This window comes from Uloborus diversus, chromosome 5 (assembly GCF_026930045.1).
Source record: "Uloborus diversus isolate 005 chromosome 5, Udiv.v.3.1, whole genome shotgun sequence".
NCBI classification, from domain to species: Eukaryota; Metazoa; Arthropoda; class Arachnida; order Araneae; family Uloboridae; genus Uloborus; species Uloborus diversus.
Window position 1 is genome coordinate 86112211 of NC_072735.1, and position 27774 is coordinate 86139984.

The 27774-nt window shown below is 32.8% G+C and overlaps 1 protein-coding gene across 2 annotated transcripts in view; it reads right to left on the reverse strand.

The window, feature by feature from the left end:
- Positions 1-27774, reverse strand: part of LOC129222213 (exonuclease mut-7 homolog) — a 157618-nt gene that overhangs the window by 55542 nt on the left and 74302 nt on the right. For both annotated transcript variants that reach the window (XM_054856690.1, XM_054856691.1), the window contains 3 exons: positions 24604-24677; positions 22832-22870; positions 171-328 (listed from right to left, as the gene is read on the reverse strand). In XM_054856690.1, the coding sequence (XP_054712665.1) occupies positions 171-328; positions 22832-22870; positions 24604-24677 (271 nt within the window). The remainder of the gene's footprint in view (positions 1-170; positions 329-22831; positions 22871-24603; positions 24678-27774) is intronic.

Consider the following 27774-nt stretch of genomic DNA (forward strand, 5'->3'; position numbering starts at 1 on the left):
TAAAAACTCTGATTTCTAGGCTCTAATAAAGGATGTCAGATTAGAAAGGAAACAAGATATTTTGGATAAGAAAGAAAATGAACTACATACTATATCCAATGAGGAAAGATATATAAATGTAATTTTACATTCTAAATAGGCCACACTTTACTTCTAGGTCAACAACTTACTCTGAAAGAGACATAGCATTTATATGTAAAACGTCTGGCCAATTCTCTTCCTTCAGCCCGAAATCTCTAGCAAATTTCAAAGCAAGAGAGGTTTCATTGACACAAACTAATTTAATAAGAAGTTCTTTTTGGAGCAATGTGTTGTCAGCAACAATAAGCTGAAAAAGTTTAAAAAATAATACTAATAAAATCAAATAAAAATCAAGATTATTTTCATGTTCTAATACAAATATATTATTAATGAAAAAGTAATTATTAGCAGCTTTTCATGCATCTAACTATTAGAGGTGGGCAATGTCATTCTTTTTAATGATCCGTTCATCACAGGATCATTTATTCTTTTGATCCGTTCATTTAACTCGTTCATTTGAACGACAAAAAAGTTACTGGTGATCTGTCTCGACATACTCATGTATATTCGAAATGTTTCATTATATCAGTAACATTCTTTGAAGGTAAAATAGTTAAAATGACCTAAAAGTAAGAGAATATGCTTGTGAAAAATAAATCAAAACAACTTTATTCAGGTTCATAGTTCATTTTGTAAGATATTTCTCAGTTGCCGAATAGTAAGATATGTTTTACATTCCAAAAAACACAGGTTCCATTTCAGCATATCAAAAAATTAAGTTATTAAATTTTTCCAGCTACAGCACTGAAAATATACAATACTAGCGGCCCATCCCGACTTTGTTCGGGTTAAAAAGAACTATCTATCTTAAAGTTTAATAGTAAGCAAAATTGGTTTTTATAAGATTTGAAACCAATTAATTTACCTCATTTCCTGATAAAGAGAGGCCAACATATAATTCCCATTGAACAATACAATCTTTCTGTAACTTACTTGTAATAAAATACTCTAGTTCTTACCACCATCTCCTAAACGAACTCTTCTAGTTGTTCTTTAGATGCAGAGATTTTGGAGGGCTCCTAAAAGGAGACGACTTTAATCAGATTTGAAGTATATCTGCACGTGTTCCTCTAGGGCACCACAGGAAGAGTTTGATATCAAATACGAAGGTGATGCCTCTCATAATTTTGTCTGAACCTTTTATCTTTTTAAGGTTCTATCTGCACCTTCTACAGCCAAATGATGGCGCATCGAAAATTCGTCCCACATTATGAGACACCCTCTTGAAGAAGTTCTCCCAATTGCCAGTTTTTCTCAGAAACATACAGACTCTTTCTAGAGGGGATAATCAAAGTAGATTAACCATGGAACAGCTAGTTTTTGAACCAATGAGTAAACTTCCATCAGTTCCGTAAAAAACCATCACAAATGCCAGTTTGCCTGTTGATCCATTTTTGGCTAATGTTGAGTTTATTAAGTTTTCCAGTTCCACCGGTATGCCAAAAAACATAAACTTAAGTCTACCTGGTTTTCATGGCCAAATCTTGTTTTGATATAATTGTTTTAATTGATTCTCTGATTATTTTAATTGCGGCGGAGACAAACTAAAGTCCCCAATCGAGTTTCCGCCTCATTGACAACTTTAGCGTTTTTTTAAGTGATAGACTGTGTTTTACATTGTTTTACATTGAACGACAATCTTAGTATTTCTGCTGACGCTCTCCTTGCAATGTGTCATCACAGAGATCTTCTACAAATGTTTGCCATAAAGCAATATGATCTAAAAGTTATCATAAAAGTTAAAATACTTATAAACAATTTTCTAAATTCAGGAGCTGAGTCAGAAAGTTACATGTACCAAATAAAGTTAGTTTCCAAGGTTTGTCATCCTCTTAAAATCCAAGTTCTATACATGTTAGTTGATAGATTGGCAGGATCTTTAACTGTCAAAAGATTTTGAAGTATGTTGGACTACGAAAATGTTCAAAATTAATTTTTAAGTGACAAAATTCCGAAAGGCTAATAAGATGAATATTGTATATTTTACGAAAAGGCGATTCTTTATCAAACCTTGCGATGAATTATAACCTCTTTTGCTCATTTTCTATGGAAAACTTGCCTTTTTTACATGCTTCTACTTTTTTTTGAAAGAGAGAGTTTCTTTCTGATATTTTCTGACAATGTATTTGTCAGCTATATTATTTAACTATATCGTTTTAAATGCTTAAATATGATCATCATAAAGAATATTTCTCCAATTAATTTTTATTTTTTCCTCTATGACAATTTCTTTCCTATCGAATGTTCTTTGCTCGTCATTGTTTTATCTCTTAACTTTGAATATACGGTACTTACGTACAATTACTCTTTGAGTTGCGAATTTTCTCAACTAAATGTATTTTTGTGAATTCCTCTGCAGATGTTTTTTATTTCGATTTTAGTATAAATAAAAAACCTTACAGGCCATTCCCAAATGCACGCAATATTACAACTTTTAGAAACATAGATTAATATCATCTATCTGCACTACTTGAATTCAAAAACTAATTTTCCCAAAGCGAATCTTGGTTATAATTCTTTTAAATGAATTTTAAAGCATAAACATCGGGTGACTCTAAATGATTTGCAATGTCCGAAGTTAATATAATGCTATACACCTTATGCTCTGCAGCTTCAATTATATGTAAAGCTTTTGGCGGTTCTTATGTCGACATCGCAAATTTTGTTTCTCTCACGTATTTCCATTGCTCATTATTTAGATCTTAGAGAACCTTCGCCCAGGACCGTCGCTAGGTCAAACAACTGGGGGGGGGGGGGTACACATTTGGCGGCCCTTTAATTGTTTCAAACACATGTTCCGATATGCAAAGAAAGAGAAGATTTAGCTTCTGATTTAGCAAGGATAGTCATATTACTAGGCCTTAATACTAGCAGTATAAATTTAATCATAAGGATAATATTCAATCAGAAATTAGGGGTGTCGGAAGGCTTCCTCTTGGCATTTTTTTGAAATTGAAGATATAAAAACCCAGATTTTTAGACTATATTTTAAGTTTGGGATGAAGGGGAGAAGAGGTCCGCTCCCCCAAAAATTCTGCCCCCCCCTCCAAATTTAAGTTGACAAAACACAATTGTACGTTATATTTGATTATGTTCAAAAGAGGGGGTCCGAGGGCTCTCTCCAGGAAAATTTCAAGGCTGTTAGTTGAAAAACAGCCTTGATTTAAACGATCTATAGTGATGTTAAGGAAGGAAGACACTCGGGGTCAAACCCCGATCAAAGTCAAACCCCTCCCCCCTTCAAACTCCAAGAACGCAATTCTGAATTCTTTTTTATTGTGACAGATTAAAGGGAGATCCGGAGATTCTCCCCCGGGAAAAATTTGAAAATTATAGTTTGAAAAATGCAGTTTTAGACAATCTATAGTGATTAGGGATGGGCGATATACCGATATATCGCCATATATCGATATATAACTATTACCACAGTAACGATATTTAGATTTCTATCCATCTGATATATCGGTTGAAACAGAAATACGGGACATAATTACGGAGAAAATGAAATACTGACTCAAAAATACATAACTTTTTATAGTTCTGTACAATGGATGAGGGCTTGAAATTTCAAGAAATTAATGCCATTCTTCAATCAGTTATTTTATTTTTAATTATAATACAAGGGAAAATTAACTACAGCGCCGCCGAGGGTCAAGGTGAGCACATTGTCAGATTGGTCTCCGGATCCCATCCCCCTAAAAGGTTTTCAAGAGTGGGGCCCTTCTAAGGACCACGCCCCTAGTTTCTGACAAGGCTGATATGGTCTCTCGTGGGCCCTGAAAAGTGAATGCTTGTTGGTTAAAAAAGCATCTTAATGCAACAATTAAAAATTAACCAATGGAGGTATCAACATGCTTCATAATTCTAATTAAACGTAAACCACTGATATTACGCTGAATAAAAGGTTTGCAAAATATACTGAACAGAAATGTTTGTATTAAAAAAGAAATGAAAAAAGGAAAAAAAACCCTAATGAGATTAAATAAAATACGCCACTAGCTCAATCATTTCCATCCGAGCTGTCGTATGAAAAAGAGCACAATTCATAACTGAATGAAAATAGTAGCTTTATCTTTGATATTATCATAATAAGAGGGAAATTTTTTTATTCCGATCATAATACGATAATCCAATTTTAAAGCGTTATCGCCGGCAACCCTGATTTGAACTTCTCGCCAGACATTACTGTTAATGCGCCGACATAGTGTTTTTTGTGAAAGTTGTACGCATTAACACTAGAGATGTACCGAGTACTCGGTAACTACTCGGTACTCGGCATACTCGGCCAATTCGCCGAGTACTCGGTACTCGGCCAAATTCTGATCAGATACTCGGTCAATACCGAGTAGTTGCAAAAAATTGAATATTGTTCAAGACAGATACTAAAATTTATATTAAAACGAGCTGATGTGTGCATCACATGACTTCCTTTTACTCCAATTTAATGTCATTTTTTTTTTTTTTGGCAATTTTAATGTGATTCAATTGTTTACTCTCTAAATATCACCAACAGTGGACAAAGTGAAACCAAATTTAAAAAAAAAAAAAAATCACCAAATTTATCGCCAAGTTGGCGACAAAACTTGGTGACCAAAAGACTGGAGATATATCGCCAAGTGTCCGACGAATTATAACACCACTTGAGTTTACATCGAAATTAACAATGATTTCCCCACAAAAAGGGGCAAAGGACCCCCTTAGGAACATCTGAATGCAACCAAAAGAGAAGGTGCACAACTAGACCCCACTAGGAGTCCACATTTCAAATTTCAACTTTCTAGGACATACCGTTTTTGAGTTATGCGAGATACATACACATATACATACGTACATACGGACGTCAGGAGAAAATTCGTTGCAATTAACTCGGGGGTAGTCAAAATGGATATTTCAGGTGTCTCTACGTTTCTAGGCACATATCCACGTGTGGTTCGGTCGAAAAAAAAAACTCAACATTAATTCGGGGGTGAGCAAAATGGAAATTAAGGCTGAATTTTGAGTGAAATTTTTTTTGTGAATACAATACTTCTTTTTTTGGAAAAGGAAGTAAAAAAAGAGCAAGCATTATATTCTGCAATAATTTACAATTAAAATTTATAAGTCAAATTTAAATTTTGAGAATAATGAAGTTTGTAATGCTTCAATGGAATAAATCTTTATTTTAATGTCCGACAAATAATCAGATAAGAGTTGGATTTTTTTGTCGAATGTCTTTACATTCTTTAGCTCACATGTTATGCACTGAAAAAGACATTCCTTGTAACGGGGGGGGGGGGGGGGCAGAAACACGTGTCTGCAGTGTTCCTGCACATTTGTTTTATCTGCTTTTAAAAAATATTTATGTTTAGCGAACTAGAACTATAATTGATTGGTTTACAGTGAAACCCCTCTTAATGGACAACCCTCTTATCAGTACAATTTTTAATTCCCCAGTTCCAATGCAAATAACATTATTAAACCCCTGTCCTGCGGACACCTCTCTATTGCGGACAAAAAAAATTGTCCTGTTAGAGTCCGTATTAGAGGGATTTTACTGTAATTTGTTTTAATTCCAACTTGATTAATCATACCTTTTACTTATTTATTTTTAATTTTAAAAACCATTTTTTGGTAAAATTTTTGACAAACAAAATTATTGTTTATATAATGCGAAATTAAATTTCAGCAGGAATTTAGTTTTAAAAACTATTTTGTGGACAAGGAGGTCTATACTACTATTCCAATAAGTTCAAAATTCATGGCATGTGTGTCGGTGATTCTTCTTAAAACATAATTGGTACTTGGTAACACGGCCGAGTACTCGGTAACTCGGTACTTGGCCGAGTAGTGAAAGGCCGAGTACTCGATACTCGGCCAAAGTGCTACTCGGTACGTCTCTAATTAACACTAATGCGAGGACATGGTGTTTTTTGTGGAAGTTGTACGCATTAACGTTAATGCGATGACATAGTGTTTTTTGTGAAAGTTGTACGCATTAACAAAGATGGAATTGAGTTCTACCATTCACAGGCATGGATTCTTTGCGAAAGTTCTATGCATTTTTGGAAGCGTAACAAGTACCATGATTGAAAAAGCTGAGCTTGTCAATTGATGATATTTATTGGATGGTTTACCAAGATTCTCTAACACCGTCAGATAAAGATAAAAAGTAAGTACAATTTTTAAGCATTTTTTTTATTTACTAATGTAACATAAATGAATAATATACATAATTCGTGGATTTAAAAAATTATAAGAAATTTCACTGAAATAAAAAAATGTTTTAAAATTTATTTAAAAAGGCCAAAACAGAAGTTTACTGCATTAATTTTGATAATATTCAGATTTTTTCAAAAAATAAAAATAAAAAAAGAAAGAAAAAAAGAAATTTTTTAATTTTTCCCCCGAAAATTAAGTTACATATCAAATTGCAGAGCATTTATAGCTGCATTCTTTATTTATTATTAGTATTTTACTTAATCTTACTAAACTAATAAGTAAAATGTCTTAAAGCAAAAGCTATTAAGTGACTAAAAACAAACTATTTAAGACATCAATACGAAACATAGTTCAAAGTACATTCAAATTATTGAGACTGCTCAAATTGAAAGATTGTAAACAAAATATTGAATTGAATATTTAAACTTTTTTGTTGTGGAAGCATTTTTGTCATGCATTGAGCTATACCATTGAGCACACCCCCCTCCCCCCTCCAGGAAAGTTTTGAATTAGAGAAATAGTATTATACAGTGAAACCTCCGAATAGCGGGACAGTCAGGGGACTAGAAGTTTTGTCCGTTATTGGGGAGGTGTCCGCTATTAGGAGGAACTACTTAATTTACCTTTTTCAAAATGTGCTGTTGTTCCCTTTGTAGAAACACAATCGAAACAATTGCGAAAGGTTTACTACATTTTACGTCAAGCGTAATTAATCTGTTTTTTCCTTATAAAGGTATACTGGCAGCACACACTTGTCTTAAAAAGCATTTAATCAATTAAAGTAATCAATTAAAACAGTTTGACATCTCTTTTTTGCATTACCAACGGCGGCGATACGGCGGAGCAACCCCCCTCTCCCCCACTTTTTATTGTTAATTTATTTATTTTATCTCAAGTATCACTATTGCATGATTGACAGTTGGCAATATGACCTTGACTATGGGCAAATCTTTTTCATGTCTAAAAATTAATCAACCCAACGAAACCACGGCGCCATAAAGCCGACTACTACCGGCGCCGGTCTGCTCAATTGCATCTCCCGAGAGCCCCAGTTAGAAAAAGCGCCCAGTTTCCTCTTTTTTATCTTAACTTTTGAATAGTTATTGTGTACAAAATTCATTAAAATCTTAAGAAAAACGTACGTTAATTGTTAGACTGACATCAGTTTTCACTTATCTGCTTCAATACTCTCAAAACTAGCCGTTACAAAATTATGACTTTTATTTTCTTTTTCATTTTCTGCTGCATGCAAAAAGTACTATGCCTTTTAGTTCTTTTTTTTCTGCCCCCAACTTTTAAGCCCCAATCGCTGCCTCTGCCCATTACCACCTTTTAATTCCAAGAAACAGTGATAAGGAAATGACGGGAGGGGGGGGGGGTGGAATATCAATTGTGGAGGATGAAAAGCTTTGTAAGGCAAGCAGTTACTAAGATATTCTGTGAAAAGAAAAAAAAACGGAAGTGCTACGATCGCAAGGGAAATTTCTTGTGAAATAACTGTCCGTTATTCGGAGTGTCCGTTATTCAGAGTGAATTACATGGAATGGCCTATATTGAGGGACTGGGACTTGCAAAAATGTCCGTTAATTGGCGGTGTCCGTTATTCGGGAGTGTCTGTTAAGGGAGGTTTCACTGTATTTGGAAATGCTTTTTGTTGTTTTTTGATCCTTTGCACCCCCCCCTCCCAAGAATATATTGATATATCGATATTTGGAGAGCGATATATCACAGTATTAAAATTCAGATATCGCCCAGTCCTAATAGTGATACTAGATGACCCGACAGACGTTGTTCTGTTCAAACTTTGTAAATTGAAAAGTTAAAAAATTTCAATAAACTATCAAGTGTTTGAACCGTTTTGTTGAAAAAAATTAGTAAAAAGAAAATGTTTTAAGCTGCTTGGTGTCAGAATGTATATATTTATCACAACTTGATTTATCTAATGCCCACTGAGCAGTTGTTTTATTAACTATTTTTTCTCCTGTACTTGATGGTTTGTTCCTTCAGCCATACTCAAAGGATAAAAAGCGTCCTCAGATATTAAGTGTAAAAAACTTACTACCCATCTAGAACAAACAGGAAATCCCACTGCAATATCCCCCATATGGAAAAGAATAAAACAATTGAAAGGATATTGTTTAAAAAAATGACAAAGGTAAAAACAGTTCTCTGAATAAGTGAAAATCACTCACCCCCCCCCCCCCCAATGTAAAATAAATACACTCTTCAACTAAAGTAAAATCTCTTTAAAAACAAAAAGCAATTCTTTGCAATTAGAAATATTTTGCCAAATAAACAAAAAATACAATAAATTACATTAACAGTAGCTTTAAAATGTAAACAAATGATCATGCAACTCTATTGTTTACAGCCAAAGTCGCTAAGCCACCAAGTTACTGTAATCCTAACCGATCCAGCCGATGTTACTGTAATCCAGCCGATCAGTGAGCGAAGCCAACTCCGACCGATTAGCAGTCCGATCTTTTGAACGAAAACTTTTAAAACTTCATATATTGCCTAATTTGTTCTTTCCACTAAAGATAAAGGTCTTCCACTGCACTGATCTTTTGTGTACAGAACTGCCCTGTTGGAATTTATCTGGATGAAAATAAATTTGTTTCGTCTTTAAATTCCATCATCTTTTGCTTTAATAATATACTGATTAGTTCGATAATCTTTAAAGTATTCTTAACATTGGGGCCAAAACTCAGATGGATTTCAGCCAAGAAACAAATGTTGCTAGGTTCGGTACTTTCCGATCATTTGGTTAGGAAAACCTAAAGCACCAATCTGGTCAAATGGTTGAACTACGACGCAGAACACGCGTTTTGCGTGAACCTTCCAGTACTTTACTTTAAAATATATCACGGGATCTAAAGTCTTTGTTTTCAAGAAGCGAAAGCTTCTCTCTCTCTCTCTACATTTTATCTATTCTTAATTGACATATCACAGGAGGAAATTTCAATTACAAAAAGCAGAACTGGCTTTCTTATTTTCCTTTGGCAACGGGCAAAATATTTATTTCAGTTCTCGCTCAACAATAGGTTAAAATAAATATCAATTATTCAGGAGATATAACCATCCAAGGTTTTAATTAATCAATTAATTAACAAAATTGTTTCCGATTCAATCCATCGCACTTCGAAACCATGCTGGTCACAACTTAATTACACACAAAAAATTTGACCAAAATCGGTCCAGCCGTTTAAAAGCCTTATGGTAACAAACATCCGCACAGAAGATTTTTATATATTAAGATTAAGGAAAAGAGAGATGTGGGCGCCATTCCCGAGGAATGTTTTGATATTAAATCCTTAAAAACGCTGTTGTAGGCTTTTTTTGTTAAAGGTAGGCTTTTTTGAGTACACCACCAGTTTCTAGAAATTAAAGCTTCGAAAACATAATTTAAGCCAACCTTCACTGAAAGGGGGGGGGGTGAAGGGGCTCGCGTACAGAAAGGTTTCATAATTGAAGCACTTAAAACAAGATTTAAGATGTTTTTCGATGATGTTAACGAGAGAGAGAGAGAGAGAGAGAGAGAGGAGCAGTCGCTCGAAAAATTTTCGATCTGTGGAAAACGCAGTTTTAGAAGAATTTTTATAATGTTAATGGGTGGAGAGATTGAGAGTCCTCCCCTGGCAAATTTTTAAAATTGAAATTCAATTAACACAATCGTAGGCAAATTTCAGTACTGTTAGAGGGGTGGGGGGTTTAGGATATCTCCCTTGAAAGATTTTCTGAAGCCTTAACAATGAAATTTTTGAGGATCTTCGGAGATATTAGAAGGAAGACAGGTTTGGGAGACTTCAGGGAGTTTTTTAAAACTAAAGTCCAAAAGACGAAATTTATTCGACCGTGAATGATGATGAATAATTAACTGAGAGGGGGTTTCTCGGAGATGGCGTTGGGAGCACTCTCATGGTTTTCGAAAGTGCAGTCCTAAATAATCATGTGTAGCCTATATTTAATGACGTTAAAGCAAGAGATGATGTTTGAGAACGTTTTCCCAGAATTTTTTTACAACCCAAGTTTTAAAAATTCAATTTCAGAATAGCTTTGGGGAAGCCAAAAGAAGGAATTGGAGTTCTTCACTCTATCCTAAGTTTGGATACGTCCCTATCTTCATTTTAACTTTAATTATTGATATTGTGGTAATACTTTCTTCCAATTTTCCTTTGCCAAACACAATTATTTGCTTGGATTTTCCACAGTAAAATTCTCAATTTCCAGCTGAATATTTTTGTTTTCTTGAAATACAAGCGTCTGCAGCCCCAGAAAAAGAACTTTGAACATTTTGAACAGATGTGATAATTTTCTGTGATTCCTTAGATCCTATTTATTCCGCTTCATTTTATTTTAAAAATTCTTCCTGCATCTCTTGATTAAGCTTTGATTTATTTAGGATTTTTACATTCAAACATTTAGAACTTCTAGTGTGAGTATTCATCCCAATACTTGAAATCTCTCTTAGCATTAAACTTTTTTTTTCTCTCTCTGGCTCAAATATATTTCGGCGACCCATGCATTTTCTCCACTTAGCAACGATTTTCAGGATAATATATTTCATCAAAAAAATTACATATGGGAATGTTTCAGCAGCTCCTATGAAGTGTCATCCTATTTATTTATCTTTTTTTTTTTCGAGTTGAAGAACCATGAAGTTTGGTTTTGTATAACCAGGGCCTCTGAGAGATAAGTCAAGCACGTTTTGTCGCCGGTTCTCCATCCCATTATGCTAATTTTACAATACTTTAATCTGAACCGGACCCATAGTTTCCGACTAGGCAGATATACTGTATTCTGCAGCTTTGTGAATAGCGCACTGAATACTTTTTTTTTTGCGTTAAAAAATGTTTGAAGCGTACAATTCCGCAGCTCTTACTTAGATAATCTTAAAAAAAAAGAATCTCGGATGTTCCTAAATTGTATTTTGAAATTACATTTTCCATTCAAATTTTACAGAAAAAATACTTTTTGTCACTATTATTTCAATTGTTCATTTATACTTACTATTTGAAATTTTTAAAACAACGAAGAGTTTCCCTTTTTTTTCATTTGTAGCATCGCTAAAAGGAAATTGGCAGGCCCACTTCTAAAAAACTGGGGGGGGGGGGTAGCACCCCCACACACCCCTTTGGCATTGGCCTTGCCTTTGCCCATTCCTGCATTGCAAATGCAGTACAATTGGTGCCTGTTTTACATGTATAAGAATAAAACAGCTCAAAACATAAACTGGTAGCGAAGACAAACTATTGGTTTAAAAAATTAGTATAAATACATATATGCATAATTTATAGCCTATGTCACTCAGTAAGAATGCCTCTTTCATTTAGTGAAAGAATTTTTCAAACAGTTGCAATGGTTCCGGAAATTACCTCGAACATATAAACATACAAAAATCTGCTCTCTTTCTTTATAATATTAGTTTAGATTACCAACAAACCATGTATAACTCGGCTTGTCAGATTTCTGAAATGTTCATTTGGGACACCAGAATGCCTCCCCCTCCCAGCGTTATGAGAATCAAAAGGGTACACATTCGTAGCTGATTTTTAGAGGATAGTTCATTATCATTGTTACGAATAAATATGGTCATTAATTATAGTTCTAAACCAGGGGTAATAAATAAAATATGACACAACCAGATAAATTTAAGCATTTTATTTCTTGCATGTTAATATTTATAAGCAGCTTTAGTAAGAAGAAACAATTTTAATAAGGAATAAGAATTTTAACAATATTTTTTTTCCTTTTGTTAAAATCCTCATATGTTAACTCGATATTAATTTTTCAAGTCAATGTTTCAAATGACAAAGCAATTATCATAATTAGTCGTTTCCAATTTTTAATTAATTTTTAGACTTTTTTAGTCATCTGAAATCAAATTTATTTTTTACTGGGACATGGAGTAAACCGGCCAAGACACCGGGATGTTTGAAAACCAGGACTGTCACCATCAAAACGGAATGTCTGACTGGTAAGCCTATGTATAACGAAAGAAGTAGTAACAAATATATCGGTAGCTCAACAGAAGTAACAGAAAACTAAATATTTTTTAAAAATAATAATTTAAAAAATATTAAGGAGCTCAAAATTATTCCACAGTACTCATGATTACAGAAAAAAATGCTTTTTTAAATGGGGAAAAAAATTAGTAATAATCCTTATTAAAAATTTCTGGATATTCAACAAAATAAGCAACTTGCAAGTCTCCAAGCAAGTTAAAAATTTAAGCCAAATCAATATCGATTATAGTTGATAGCAGGGTTCATACTCTATATGGATGAAAAAATTCCATGACTTTTCCAAGACTTTTTCATACCTCAATGAAAATTTTCATGACCTCATTACAGGAAGAGAATAGCACTATTTGATCACAAACTTGCTAATTTTTGGAAATGAGCATTAGCAAAACGTTTACATGGAATGCCATAGCCTCATTGAAGCACTTACTCATAATGGAAAAAATATAAGCGAACACTTAAAAAATTAAACTATTCTTATTTGTCTTCATCATAAATTTAAGTAAAGTAAAAATGCAGTGAAACAAATATGATGATGCTTATTTTTTTCTTTTTTTTATAAACAGGCAGAATGATATTGAATGGGGCAAAGGTTGAATGAGTCATCACTAAGTTTCAATAAATTTGCTTCAAAAGTTGCCTTTTAGTGTCAACAGTGCATTTAATCATCCACGTAACTTGACAGTATTTTGGTTCTTTAAAGTAAAGCCACATAGTTTAGTTTTTTGTTTCTAAACCTGACCTGTTTTTGAAAAAAACCATTCAGTAATGAATCAATCTTCTGATTCAAAAGTATACTTGTTTTGCTCACTTATTTGTACATTTTCAAAGGCATATAAATTAATAGGTTCAGAAATTCCAGAACACGTATAATTCCCGACATTGAACGTAGCAATGGGTCGCATGGATTAGTTTTGCAGGTCGTATGTTGGGCACTACTGTTTTAGAGTATTAGAATTCCTCTTTTTCTGTATTCTATCGCCTGACTAAAGATCTTTATTTTCAAAAACCTTCAACAAATTAAGATAAACTCTGATAAATTTAATAATAAAGTTCCTACGAGTGATGGAATCAAACTCGGATGCAATTGAATTGCTTTTTTTGAGTGGGCAAAACTAAGAACGTAAATTTCGCTACTACAGAATATGAAACATAAGAAGTGTTGAAAATAAAAGTAAATTCAAAATAAGTGATGTCCAAGCAGTAAAATCACATCGCAAAAAAAGGCAAGTGGCTGCGACAGAAGTGGATGCGATGAGATTTCAAAATTCAGATTTGACTTTCGGATCATTCAATTTTCCACTTTTAATAGCTTTTATGTGCTATACTGTTAAATCATTCAAGATTTCTAATGCTCCTTCAGTTACTGTTACTTTCTCTTTGTCCAGGACATTTTTCCATGACTTGAAATTAATTTCCATGACTTTCAGTGAAAATTTCAATTTTCCATGACTTTTCCAGGTCTGAAATTCGTTTCTTTTTTTCCCATGACTTTCCAGGATTTCCATGACCCATACGAACCCTGTGATAGGGATGTAATAGAAGACAAAAGGATCGCCCAAAAAGTGATAAAAGGTATTTTTAGAAATAATTTTGGCAACAGAAAGCGTGAGAAGGATTTTAGCAGGTGAGTGGGACAGGAAGTGGAATTTCCAAACATTTTGTTAGTAGCCCAAACAAGTTACATAAGATATTGCTAATGGATACATTGGAAAATTACAAATCAACTGCAACGATTAAAGAAAAATGATGAATAAAGCAGAAAGTAAAATGTTTCAAATGAATATATTGTACTGCGCAGAGTAAAAGGACATTTGAGATTGATTGAGAGTAAAAAATTTGAAGATGAATTTGATTTTTAAAAAAAATGTGATTGTATCACAAGTGCATCAATATTTTTAGACAGCTGCCAAGCAATCATTGGTACAATTTCTTTGTGCAAAATCAGGGGTCTCCCAAAAACCAGACTGTTAATGCACTGCATTTATTTTACTGCTGTAAGAAATATAGTATAGGCAATGATTTGTTTCAGCTTATAGGTGGCGCAATTGTAAACCTGCCTTTGAACATTGGGATTCAAAATACTATCTTTTAGAGTGCTGAAATTTTTTCTCTTAGACATCTTTTTGCTTTTTCATTTTAATTTATATATTTTCAAACAAAGATTACAACCAAAAACAATGAATAACCACTCAAAAAGTTACACATTTAAATTTTAAAAACCCAGATTACAGCCTGCATGTACGCTGAGAACTGCTTGAGACCAGAAAATTTAACACAATATATTAGCATCTAGTTAAACACACACTTTAGCTAGACTCTAATGATGTAATATCAAATGCTCGAGCGAGTGCTGCAATTGGAAAAAATAGTGTTTGGTGGGGACATACCTTTTTAAAGGGTAAATATGGTTGGCAGGTTTTTGTTAGGCACAAAAAATCAGTTTAGATTACTTGGCCAACTTTACTTAAAAAGTAGAAATTGTTTAAAGAGAGGTGTTTTAAACCAAATTACAATAAATTTACTATTTTTTTATTATAGTAAGTCAAATGTTTCTAAGAAGCCCCCCCCCCACACACACAACTAAAGCACTGGGAAGTGAAGTGCACAGGCAGATTTGGAATTAAGTTCCTGGGGGGGGGGGGGCAGCTCTTTTTTTTTTTGAACATTATTAGTTGTATTGATTACAACTGGCTGGATTTGGACTTAGCGTGCCCCTAAGCTATTTCAGGGTTTGGGTCTCTTTAGTAATTTAGTTAACTTTTCTATCGGTGGCAAAAAGGGCCATTTTTTAAAGCCTCCCCCCACTCCCCATGCATTATACATAAGGTCTAAGGTGGAAAATGGAGTCCTTTTTAAGTAGGGGATAGAATATCTCCAATTTTAGGGGGTACGGGGAATTTTTGTAAAATAGATATAAAATTCTGCATTTTGAAGTCTTAGAAGGGGTACTTGGAATTACTCAAATCTCGGAGACAAATAGCAAAACACTCTTGCAAATTACGATAATACACAGTAAAAATTGTTTTCGGGTTGACAAACCAATTACAGCAGTCCTCAGAGAAAAAAAGCGAGAAAGAAGAGAAGATTATGCATTGTTATTTGCTTACTTTGGCTGTTGGTTCAATTCAATCAGTTTTTGATCACGCCTCCAACCCACCGACAAATACAACAATGAATTAAATGCAAAATGATCAATAGTAAAAAAAAACGCTTTAAAAGAAATGAAGTATAGATTTAGAAAATAGGCCCATTTGGACAATTCATAATTTATACACTTGATAAGAAATAAAGTTGAAGTACACTTTGCTTAGGAATTTCAAAGACTCATCTAATCCATTTCAAGGACTCGAGAACAATTAAAATTATTTAAGACACTTAAATTGGCCTTTCTAGTCTCCGAAATTTAGTACTTGATCGTACTGTTTTACAGTATTGTTCTAACTTTGTAAGAAACAACTATTTTAAGTTTGGGGCCTAGGTGGCCGAGCGGTATTGCTCAACAACTGCTTGCATGCAGAGAGGCACGGGTTCGATTCCCGCCCACTGCCCTGGGTGTTCTCCTGATTTGTATTGTAATAAATCTGAATTGTTCTATCTGCCCTATGTGTCTGAGCAAAAGTCGGACTTCCATCTAAAATGGGGCTCAGTCAAACGGAAGCCGCTCATATTAGTCTCAAAATCAGATTAACGCCTTCTTTATTCATTACCTTGGGTGCTCCAAGGGGCATCAGGAACAACAACATTTTAAGTTTAAATGAAAAAAAAAACTTTAGATTTCTCATTACAAAAACTTTTTATTTTCAATTACAAGTAGTGCAAAAAACGAAAAAAAAAAATTGAGGTAGGATTTTTTTTCTTTTCTGGGCTGAACAGATTAACAATGTGCAGAAGAAGTAAGATAAACGCAAGTAATACAAAATAATTTTCAATATTACTGCATTCGGGATTAAATAAACAGCAATATATGAAACATGTGAGTCACAAAAATTTATCTCAAGTAATATGCTACAGAAACATGAGAACCATGATTTTTATATTTTTGATGCAGGATGTGGCAAGGAGCTAAATTTGATACACATTTCGGCATTTCTACCCCAACCCCCCATCATTTGCTATAAATTTTTTAATTTATGGTTTGTCTGCACACTTTTCCAAATTTTCAAGGATTTCAAGCACTTTAAAATGAAATTTATTTTTTCAAGTATTTTTCTTCTTTTCTTTAAAGAACAAATCATGAAATTTTACAGAGTTGGGGGCCTTCAACAAAGCAGGCGCCCTAAACTATAGCTTGTTTAGTTTCTAGATAAATCCTTTTTTTGAGCAATCACGATTGCTTATTGTTCTCACTTTACCGTCCTCGACGTTGTGGTTCCTTCTTCAGCTTGGACCAGCAGCACCACCGCCCGCCGTCTTCTGCAGGCGCGGCGGCCGTCCCCCGGTCCTGAGCTATCCGCTTTTCCTGGTCGGAAGAATCCATGTCCTACACACATGCACGCTCACACACATACAAGCACACGACTTCACACACATACACTCACACACGCCTTCGTGCATACACACAGGTCTACGCACACACACAAACCTACACACACACACACACAACAATGCACACGTAACCGCCCAGGAGGAGGGGCAGGCTTGGGGGACAGGAGCCGTTTCTGGAAACAATAACTCCAATGAGTGGGGCCCTGCTTCAACTCATGATTGCGAAATATATAATTTAAATTCAAAATGTCAGAATTCAAATTAATTTTTTTTAAATCTTTGTTTTAGTTTCCAATTTGTTGAAGCAGTTGTTGATTATTTTAAGTATTGCAGCTGATTACTGATATTTTCACTCATTACTTGCTCTAATGGTTTTCAATTCAAAGTAGTCATTTTCAACACATTTCAACAACCCGGTGACAGCTTTACTCTTGGTAATACAGTGTACGGTGCTTACCCCCTCCCCCCCATCAGGTAAAGACAGTTGCTATTCTCTTCATTTTCACTTCTGAACTTTTCAAAAAAAAAGAAAAAAATCATGATTTTTTTCTTTTCACATTTTGGAAGGTGTATTGTCACCATGTATAAAGTCCTCCCAAGACTGGGGGGGGGCACTGACCCCCCTTGCCCCCCATAAATCCGCCTATGGTGAAGTCAGGGGTCTGTCCAGGATTTTTCACAGGGTCCGTTTTTTGTGAAAAATCAAATAATTTTGTAAAAAATGAATTAATTTTGTGAAAAATGAAAAAATTTCGCAAAAAAATTTTTTTTTTTTTGTTAAAACAAAATTTTAGAATTTAGAGACGGCACAAACTGCATCAATTAAACTAAAAGTTGAGTATTTTCCTCTTCTATGACAAGAAAATCATTCTGGATTTTTTTTCTGATATTTGGCGGGGGGGGGGGGGGGGGCATCGCTCTTTCAATTATCAATATTTATCTACCATTCTGTATTATGTTAAATTATACTAGATATATTTCTGTACAGTATTTAAAATAACTAACAAAAATATAAATAAATGAAACAATATTCAGAATAGGGTTTAGCATTCAACTTTTTGACCCAAGACACTCTTAAAAAGCACAGAATTTCGTTTAATACCTATAAATTCCGTGATTTTAACAAAAATAAAAAGATTTTTCAATTGTTTACCTCTTAACAAAGCGTAATAATCATCAAAAATTCGAAAAATCGGATTCCCATAGCGGATACAAAGAGATCGCAATTCTTAAAGTGAAGGCATCAAAAGTATAAAAACGGCTTGTAAAAGAAATATTTTTGATATAATTATTTTAAAATTGCATTTTAGAGTCCTATGATAACATATCATTAATATCTGTGGACACAGTTGACCCCCCCCCCCAAAAAAAAATAATAATAATAATAAAATAAACCATCTATTCAGCATTTTAATTTTTGACTCATAACAGAAAATGGAATTTTGCTTTAAAAACTTGAAATGAGAGTTCTAACAGAAATAAAGAGACTTTTCATTTATTTGAATCCTAATAAAGCGAAGTTAGCATGAAAAACGAACAAAATACGATTATCATATCGGATTGCATTTTTCAAAATGTAGACATCTGAAGAAAAAAAAACCGTAATTAAAAGAGTTTATTTAAAGTTAATCATCCTTGTTAGCATCGAAAAATCAAAACCCATATAATTTTCTCCCAAAATAACAATTAAACATTGCACCGCACCGTAAAAACGCAAATATTGACAAGCCGACAAAGTGATGAGAATATTTTCTAATCAAGTCAATATAAAGGTTCAACGCCAGACGCTAAGTGGTGATAGTTTTGAAGTTGGTAACCCTATCTGAAGCGATCATATTTTTTCCTCACCTTTACTATCCCTTTGCAGTTCTAAGTTCATTTTGCAGATATATATTATTATTGTTTATTAAATCATGAGGGGAGGGAGAAAAGTGCTTACCAATACCCTCTCAGAAAAGTTTACAACAACACCGCTGCTAATTAACTGTGATAAAACAAACAACCATTATATTTTTTTGGCAGTAGCAATTATTTATCGCTTGCAGGAGCATCGCAAGAGTGCCATATTTTTTCTTTGTGCCGATTTTGTATAAGCTGATCCCTCTAATTTGACTTAAAAAAAAGGTTCCAAAAATTATCGGTTTATACACAGAAATATGCGTTATTTTGCTTTCAGATTTGCTCTTTCAATAAACAATTTGTGACAGATCCGATCTTGTTAATCAGAATTTTGTGAAGGGTCCGTTTTGTTTGATCGGGATTTTGTGAAAGGTCCGTTTTGTTTGATCGGGATTTTGTGAAAGGTCCGTTTTGTTTGATCGGGATTTTGTGAAAGGTCCGTTTTGGTTGATCGGATTTTTGTGAAGGGTCCGTTAACGGACCCAAATATCCTCTGGCCTGACCCCTGGAAGTGATCCAAAAGGAACTCCCCACAGTTCTCAGGGGTTGGTGAGTGATATGGAACATAGGGATGGGTGCATAGCAAGTAGTTTTGTTAGTATAACAAGGAAAGGAAACGAGAAAAAAATCTTTTAGTTTTGAAATACATGAAAATAATATTAATACTAAGTTTTAAAACAGCAGAATCGACTCACTTCTAAAATTTTAACTCTTTAAAAGACAAAACTGTCACGTTAATTTCCAAATACTACAATCAATTAATTATTATTGTTATTATTATTATTATTATTATTTATTTATTTATTTTTTTGATACAATTCTCATGAACTTTATTTCTATTCCAAAAAAAAAGCTTGCTTCAGTTTTTTTTTCCACCTAAAGCTCTGTTTCAGTTGGTCAATAAAATGAGTACCACAGGGTTCATACCCTTTAGGCAGAAAAAAATTCAAGCACTTTTCAAGTACTTTTCAAGGTAAAAAATTTTGTTTTCAAGGCAATATCATAAATTTGTACTAAAAATATTGTATGCAGATTTCATTTACTACAAACACATAGAAATAAGGAAATAATACAAAAAAGTATAGGAAAGCAAAATTGCTTTTTCTACAACGAGAGACGCTTTGATGAAACATCTACTGCGTTGAAAGTTTTTCTGAAAATGTTTGAAAAGTTTGGTCATAAAGAGAAGCAGATACCAAAAGGTTTAATTTTGAGGTTTTTCAAAGGTTGCAGCAGTCAGAGGTTTGTATATGTTCTAGAATCAGCAAATTAATACTTAAAAAAAAAACCTTTCATAAGTGCTTTTAACTTTTAAGGGAAGAAACTAAAATACCCAAGTTAAATGGCATTGCCAGAGAGGAGTTTTTGAAGCCACCCCCCCCCCCCCCCCCGGGTTTCAACATTTATTTCCAATATCTATACAGTGGTTTATTACAATATAAGGGCGGTTAGGACAAAAACACTACCCAGAAAGTTATTTCAGTTTTCACTATTAAGTTCTAAAAATATTAGTTTTGCAAATCATTTATAAGTATGCAAATCAATTATTCGTATGTATTTATTAGCTGTTCAGACAATAAGACATTTCAACTGTCCTCGAGTAAATTTAAAAATTAGGAAGTAAGAAAAGTTTATGAAAGTCTACAGTCCAGTCTCTACACCTCAAAATATACAAAAGCAGCTTAAGCAGTGATAAATACTGTGAATGCAAACTTGAGCCTATTCAGCTTTCATTGATTAACTTGCAATAGACAATAAATGTGCAAGTTTAGATTTATAGAGCCATATTTCGAAATTGAAAAGATTCACAAGAAGTTGACATATATTATGACAAAAGTAGTTTTTTTTTTTGGGAAAAAATGGGTTATTGTTGAAATTTGAATTTAAATTTAGAAAGGCAATAATATTCAGGTGATTTGTGAGTTCATAAAAAATTACCTGAAAGTTTCAAAGAGCAAAATGGGGCGAGGGGGGGGGGAATAATTTTTAAAACTAAGACCCCTATTACTTGAATATACATATGTACAACAACAACTTTTGCTATGCATACAATTCATAAAATAGTTTATTAAGTCAAAATATTTTGCATAGAAATACCATGCCCAGTGCCTGTTGATAACCAGCAACAGGCACTGGGCCTAGCTAGGCTTGTACTGGTCAATTTATTAGATCCAAATGAAGATGAATGACCCTCCTTAAGCTATCTACCCCTTTGCTGATTAAAGCCTCTTTCGGTAAGCTCCAAGTACCCACAACCTTAATAAAGTAGTAATTTTGAACATTTGAGGAAAAGGGGAAAATTGGAGATATAGGGAGGTAAAAGCATAAAAACGAACACTACTGGATTTCAAGTGAATAATCATAACACAACCACCCCTGTTATACACCTTATTTATTTTAGCAGACATAAAAAAATGATGTACTTATAAATAAAATTATATAAATCAACTTTATATTTAAAATACAAACTTTAAGTTAATTTGTTAGGTGCTCAACTGCTGAAATTTAATTTTTTTTAAAAAAAATCTGCTATGACCAAAAATTAGGTAAAGATAATCATTCAAAATTGCAAAAATAAATTAGCAAATAATTAAACAAGACCAAGGTAATAAATTCTTTAACTCTTTAGTTATTAAAATAAAAAATAAAATAAGCTAATCTGATGTAGCAGTGTCAAAATAACTACTAATTGCCAAAAATATAAAAATATTTACAAATGCAAAAGGATTGAAATCTCAAACAAGGGAAGCAAATTTTCGCGAATTAAGTTTAATGTTGTCATGTTTCCCATAAAATAAACTTATATTTTACTGAAATTAAACATAAAATATGCTAATCTACGGTAGCAAATATGAAAATAACATCCGATTAGTGAATATATTTAAATATTTGCAAGATGCAAAAAGATTGAAATTTCAAACACGAGAAGCAATTTTTCGCAAAGTCTGAGTTCGTTCGACGTGGCATGTTTCCCATGAAATAAATTTATTTGTTTTTTTATTAAAATTAAACAAAAAATATACTAATCTAAGGTAGCATATGCGAAACTAACATTTGATTAGCCAAAATATTTAAATATTTGCAGGATGCAAAAAGATTGAAATTTCAAACACAAGAGCAATTTTCCGCGAAACCCGAGTAAGGTCAATGTTGTCATGGTTTCCAAATTAATTTCTTTGTTAATTAATGAAATTAAACAAAAAATAAACTAATCTAAGGTACCATATGTCAAAATATCTTTCGGTTGTAAAAAACATCAAAATATTTACAAGATGCAAAAGGATTGAAATCCCAAACACGGAAGCAATTTTTCGCGATGTTGCATACTGAACACATGTTCAGAAAATTGCATTGGTGAAATACTTTTTTAAAACTTCTAAGCACAATTCGTTGATTTTTGGGAGAATTTAAGCACTAAGAAACTTTTTCAAGGTTTTCAAGCACTTGAAAATGAACTTTTTTTTTCAAGCACTTTTCAAGGTTTTTCAAGGGCGTACGAACCCTGTCAAGAGTACTTGGGAACCAAACACTGGGGGTTCTGGGTCAGGCTGACCATCTAACTGAAACATCTGCCTTGCACCCCAGAGCCCCTCGTCAGGAAAACTGAGTTGAGCACAGTAAGCCTTGGCTGCCGTGCCTCAAGGTTTGGTTTTTTAAGCTAGCCAAAAAAATTAGCAAAGATGATTGTGGCACTAAAATAATTTATTAATAAGGATTATTTAGTCTTGAAAAGAAGTTTCAAACAGATATATGGTCTTGCTCGAAAATTCTAGATAAACAATAAAAACCCTTTTTTAACTTCGGATTCCAGCCAGCTAGTAGTTGAATCTTTTACCTTTATATTATTCTCTTTGAGCCCTATTAATGACAAGACATTTTTTCATTTCTCCACACTCTGACAGAAGAGTCACTCATTTTCTTAATAAAAACACGTTACTTTTTTTTACTTTGATTATCACTTTAGATGCACATAAATGAAAAGCATGACACAACTAACTAAAGTGAATCTAAGAAAAAATACGATGAAATCGCACATGATTTTCTTTACTTTAAAAATAAAGTATGTTTAACAGTAGAAGCATACAAAATAAATAAAACGACTGAAGCTTAAATATTCAGTAAAATGAAAAAGCAGCCCTTACCTTTGTTAGTTCCTCCCATGCTTCCATGCCTATGGAATTCTGAAGAATAAAAATTTGAAATGAGCACATTACCAGATAAACTAAGATGAATACAACAGTTTCTTATCTCTTGTACCAAAAACAATATACATGGAAAGTTATAAATTTACTTTAGTACCTTCAATTTCCCTTGTGTAAATTCAAACTAATGTCTCACAATGTTTGAGATAAGTACACAAGAGCACAACCCAATGCTAAATGGAGCGAATTTCAGCGCATGCTCCAGAGTAACTATGTTTCAGTCATTTTCTTAATCTCATTATGTAAACATGCTGTAAATATACACTATAATAGTTTAGGTTTTAAATTAGTTCAATTATTGTGCTCACATCCTGCATCATGTTTCTTTTTGTAGGATGATAAAAAAAAAAAAAAATTCTTCTCAGATATAAACTTTATAAACAGATGGTACAAAATCATAAGCAAATAATTCCCCCCCTTAGTTAAAAAAATAAACATCAATTGTTTAATTATTTAAATTCATTTTCAATTCACTTGATATCAAATCAACAAAAGTTGTTGTCAAAATGCACACTTTTGTTTTTAGAAACTCTAGATCTGATTTTTTTTAAACTCTAAAATCTGTTAAACACAAACTTTGACTGCATACACTTGCTCACACACCTATAACTATTTGTCCTTCATTTGATTTTCTATCCTACATAAGAAGGTATTGTTTGTAAAAGTGTTTATGAAAGAGTTCAAAAAAATGGAGGTGGAGGGGAGAGCGGCTTTCCCTGCCTTTGACCGCAAAATTTGTTTATGTGACTCTGACTCATAGCTCTAAGTGCTTGTAGTGATGAGACCTCAAGTGCTTTTTCAGCCCAAAGAAAAATGTGATTAAAACGACAACAATGAGTATAAAGTACAAATAAAGTTTTAAAATAGAGTTAAAAACTCAGCAAACAGCTGTTTTGGGGCAGTCAAATAGAAGCCCCTTCACCAGTGCATAAAAGAAGAATGAAAAGCCCACACAATGTGGATGGACCGAACAACAAAAATCGATTTTGTCGTTCGGTCCACATTGTGTGGGCTTGTGGGCTTTTCGTTTTTCTTTTATGCACTGATGAAGGGGATTGCATTTGACAGCCCTGAAACAGCTGTTTGTTGAGTGTTTAACTCTATTTTAATACTTTTATTTGTACTTTATACATGTTGTTGTTGTTTTACTCATTCCATAGTGCAAAGTTTTCAACTGCTTTTTGACAAAGAAAAATGTTTTATCCATTTTAATTCTGTTATTAATTGTGGTGATACAATGATTGCACTGGTTGCAAAATGCTTCTAGTTTATCCCCCCCCCTACACATTATTTTATTCATGAAATTTCAATGAATCCAAACAGGGCCGTAACCAGAAAATAATTTTGGGGAGGGTTTAAAAACTTTCATGTGGAGCTTTGCGCTATTTGTACTAATGTTCAAGTCGTTGGGTTATGTATTATGAAAGCGTTTTATGGAATTAATATACATATAGAAGACATTTGAGTTTTGGAACAATATTTTTTGGAAATTTTTATATATAAACGAACATTTAAATGTCAAAACCAAATTTTCGGGGGGGGGGGAGCCAAACACCCTCCCCCTTGTATACGACCTTGAAACCAAAGGTCTCATTTAGTTTTGATTGTGAATGATGTCAAATGTATTACACAACAAAAGCATAAGTTTCCAAAATTTTAAACACTTACAACTTAATGTTATGAACAAACTTAAGAAACTAATTTTTACTTACTTCTGTGAACATTTTCCTAAATAAGTAATTCACAGCATTAGCAGAACGAATGTGGCACAAATTTGGAAACTCTCCTATTATAGAAACAAAATCATTAAGCATTCAATGGTAGTAGAAGTAGAAAACACAGACTACTTAAAAAAAAAAAAAAAAAAAAAAATATATATATATATATATATATATATATATATATATATATATATATATATATAAATAAAACAGAAAATATATGTGTATATATGTGTGTATGTATGTTCCTTATGCAAATCGAGTTTATTCGGATCTCAACCAAATTTGGCAGGGAGGTACTTGCACACCCGAGAAGGAACAAAAGGGGGATTTTAAGTGCCAAAAAAGTACCGAACCATTATAAATTTTAATTTTAGGGCCCAAGAATGGCATTAAATGGCTCTTCTTACCTGAAATAATTATCTGGACAGTTTGATTTTAGTGCCATTAGAAAGCCTGCGAAAAATATCCTTAGAGTGTGTTTACTTCCTTTGAATTTCAAAAAAAAAAAAAAACCCAAGGCTGTAAAATCATCTGAAGAACAGTTTTAGGCATTTTTAAGCCTAATGGAACAGCATTTTCAAATTGGAAAATTATCGTTTGCGCGACCTCATTTTAAATTAGCGTAAATAAAACCATTCAGAAGGTTGCCACTTTTTTCTCTCGACTGAGACTAAATAAAATTTTGTTTTGTTCTGAGGAAAAAATTTCCCTTTTTGACTCTATTATTTGACGATTTATCTCCCCCCCCCCTTTTTTGTTGCACTGCCAGCACATCATAATCAAGGATTTTAGTTATATTTATGGAGGATTGCGTTTAATTTTTTCGGGAATTTTTGATTTGCCACTTTCTTTCTTTAAGAACGATTATTTTGATGGGAAATTTTACAGTTTTTTTTACAGTATTTTTTTTTCTCTAATTGAAACCTGATTGTTGAACATACGTCACTTGAAAAAACACTTATTTTAGAGGTAGACCGTGCAAAGTCAGGCGATGCAGCTAGTAAACGAATAAATAAAAATATATTATTCTAACAATCATACCAACTAAATTACAGCAAAGTGATTTCATTTGTTTAGATGTTTTTAATATGCAAGTACTTTCAATTCTGAACTTGCAGATCACACAAAAACATTCAGCAGGGCTCATACTCATTTTTAAAAGTGATAATTATGACTTTTTAAGAACTCTCAAAATTTTTTAAGGACTCATCGGAAATATTTAGATAACTTTAGGCACACCATTTTGAAGTTTTCCATTGTTTCAATAGTTTGATACACTATGAAACCATTTTCAATGAATTATGAAATTTCATAAATCAATAGTCAGCCATATAGAGTTCTAAATATTATAAATTAAATTAAAATTGTCTCAATACACTTATTCATTTCTTATAAATACAAATGGAAATTTTTGAAACAAAAATAATACTTTACAAAAACAAGAAAACTTACAAATTTAAAAGTAATAAGACAATTTCTCAATTTTAAAACTTTTTTTTTCAATTTTTTGAACAATATTTTCAGTTTTTCTTTCTCATTGACACGATTTTTAATTCATTTGCTTTAACAAACTTGTGAACATCTTTTTCCTTCTCACAGCAGAGGTTATCAGCAAAAATCTTTAAGGTTTTAAGATTGATTTCTAATTTATACTTTGTTGATATAAACAGTATTAATTCATCTTCCATCATTTTACGTGGGAGAAATGGTAAAATTAGTAACTTAAATAGATTTTTTAAAATTAAGAAAATTTTCAGAAAATTAAGGCTTTTTACGGGTTTTAAGGGACTTAAGTTTTTTTTGATGAAATAACAGGTTTTTTAAGGGTTTTTTAAAGGAAGAACAAAACTTGTTCAGCAAAACACAATTTGCTACACTCAATTAACGAAATTGATGAAACTTGTTTGGCTGCTGAATTACTCTTGTGTAAATCACGTTATTGAATGCATATTATGATAAAAAATCACAAGGGAAGAACAAAATGTGTAATAAAAAGTGCCTCATGAAATTACAGACATGAGTTGTGCACTAGTTAAATACTTCAAATAATGAGAAGATTTAATACATAAACTAAATGAAATAAATTACTCATGATTTGAAACTATATAAAAGCTTAGAAGGCTGAAACAAAATGAGAAATAAATTTAATGAGAATTTCAGCCGCAATGATTAAGACTTGTGTTACTGTTTCCTGCCAAGTACAAGATAATTCTTGGTAAAGCGGAACTTGCTCCACGTGCCTAGCAGGTAACATGTTTTGACTTTCTGTGTTTTACTTATTTCGAGCATACTTATTAAGTCAGGGTGTCTATTACAGATCAGCTTTTAATTTCCCTCACTGTTCCAGGTTTGCCATCACTTTTCCATGTAGACGAAAATTTTTTTTAAGACATTGAACAGTTGATGTGTTTTATTTATTTATTTATTTATTTTTTAATATCATTAAAAAATATGTAAAAAAGTACACATACCTAAAAGGAACATTTATCACTGTCACATACACACAGCAGCTTAACTATGGGGTGGTGCGCCCCTGGCGAACTAAAAAAATTGCCCCCCCCCCCAGAGTCGCCCACATGGGGAAGTCACCGGAGGTCATTGTGACCTCAAAAAAAAAAAAAAAAAAAATTTTTTTGGAACATTTTGATTTATTGATTTGACAAATAGGAGGCAGCATTGTAATTTTTTTTCTTATTTCCTTTTTTAGAATTATTTTCAATGATGCCCAATGTTCCTTCCCAGTAGATGTAATGTATGTATATATATATATTATACACCCCCTCTAGCTCTTTTTCTTGCGAGTTTTTTTAAAAAAAATTTTAAGCAGTTTTCAAATTCTATGATAAAAAAAAACTATCTTATTTTTTTTTACTCATTCGAAATGCCGCCCACCTGGCTGCTGCACTCCTGGCGAGAGCCACTCCTGCCAACCGCTAGTTCTGCTACTGCATACACACTCATCTTTTATTCTCTTAAATTTATTACCAATTCTGTTTTTATATGTTAGTATTATTCTATTTCACTTTCTGAATATTAATCTTTCACATTTATATTACTTATATACAGCAGTTATCAAAAAAATAATAATAATAATAATAATAATAAAATAAATAAATAAAAGTACATAAAAATGACAATGTTAGTAGCTCAGCAATGAAA